We start from the raw sequence: 648 nt of genomic DNA, 5'->3' as shown, positions 1-648 counted from the left end.
CGTGCGTGCGTGCGTACGCACATGTGGAAAATGGAAAAACATGAATTTGTCTGCTTATTTTCAATGTATATTAGATTCCAATCTGTATATATCTGTTTTTGTTTGCACATTTGTATGAGCATATAAATACCCTTGGATGTTCAAATATGCATATGCATATATGAAAGATGACTGATGGTGTGTGTATTCTAGCATTTGTATCCATGCATGAGCATACAGGTGTCCACATTTTATGTGTGCATATACATCAAGTATCTATCTATTTCAAAATCTTGAAGACTCAAATTGTGAACCAAATTTCAGTCATAATATCAAGCTACCACACTGTACTCATTTCTATAGCTTTTGGCCATTCTGGACTCAGCAATATGATTTTCACTATTTGTGAGAAACTCATTCTACCATATATCTTGAGCAATCCAAAAATATATATATCATCAAAGAAAGCAAAAGATTAAGATGTCACATTACCATGACAACACTTGTTAGTAGCATCCACACAATAAAACACAAGAAATTCAACACTTCCTACCAGCTAACTCCACACAAACTTACCGTCGATGCTTTCTTCGATAGAATAGTAGTCTGCAAAAACATCCAACATCTTACAATAATTACAAAAATTCCATGCTATCTAATACATGTTAT

At 33.5% G+C, this 648-nt stretch overlaps 1 protein-coding gene across 1 annotated transcript in view; it reads right to left on the bottom strand.

Moving 5' to 3' along the window:
- The window catches only part of LOC119592030 (coronin-6-like), a gene marked incomplete in the record, with an annotated part of 41,928 nt that overhangs the window by 18,102 nt on the left and 23,178 nt on the right, over positions 1-648 (bottom strand). The window contains 1 exon segment of the mRNA XM_037940824.1: positions 556-585. Within this exon segment, the coding sequence (XP_037796752.1) occupies positions 556-585 (30 nt within the window).

The sequence above is a fragment of the Penaeus monodon genome, chromosome 29, assembly GCF_015228065.2.
Source record: "Penaeus monodon isolate SGIC_2016 chromosome 29, NSTDA_Pmon_1, whole genome shotgun sequence".
Lineage (NCBI taxonomy): Eukaryota > Metazoa > Arthropoda > Malacostraca > Decapoda > Penaeidae > Penaeus > Penaeus monodon.
Note: the sequence above shows the minus strand (reverse complement) of the source record. Positions and strands in the feature narration are given on the sequence as shown.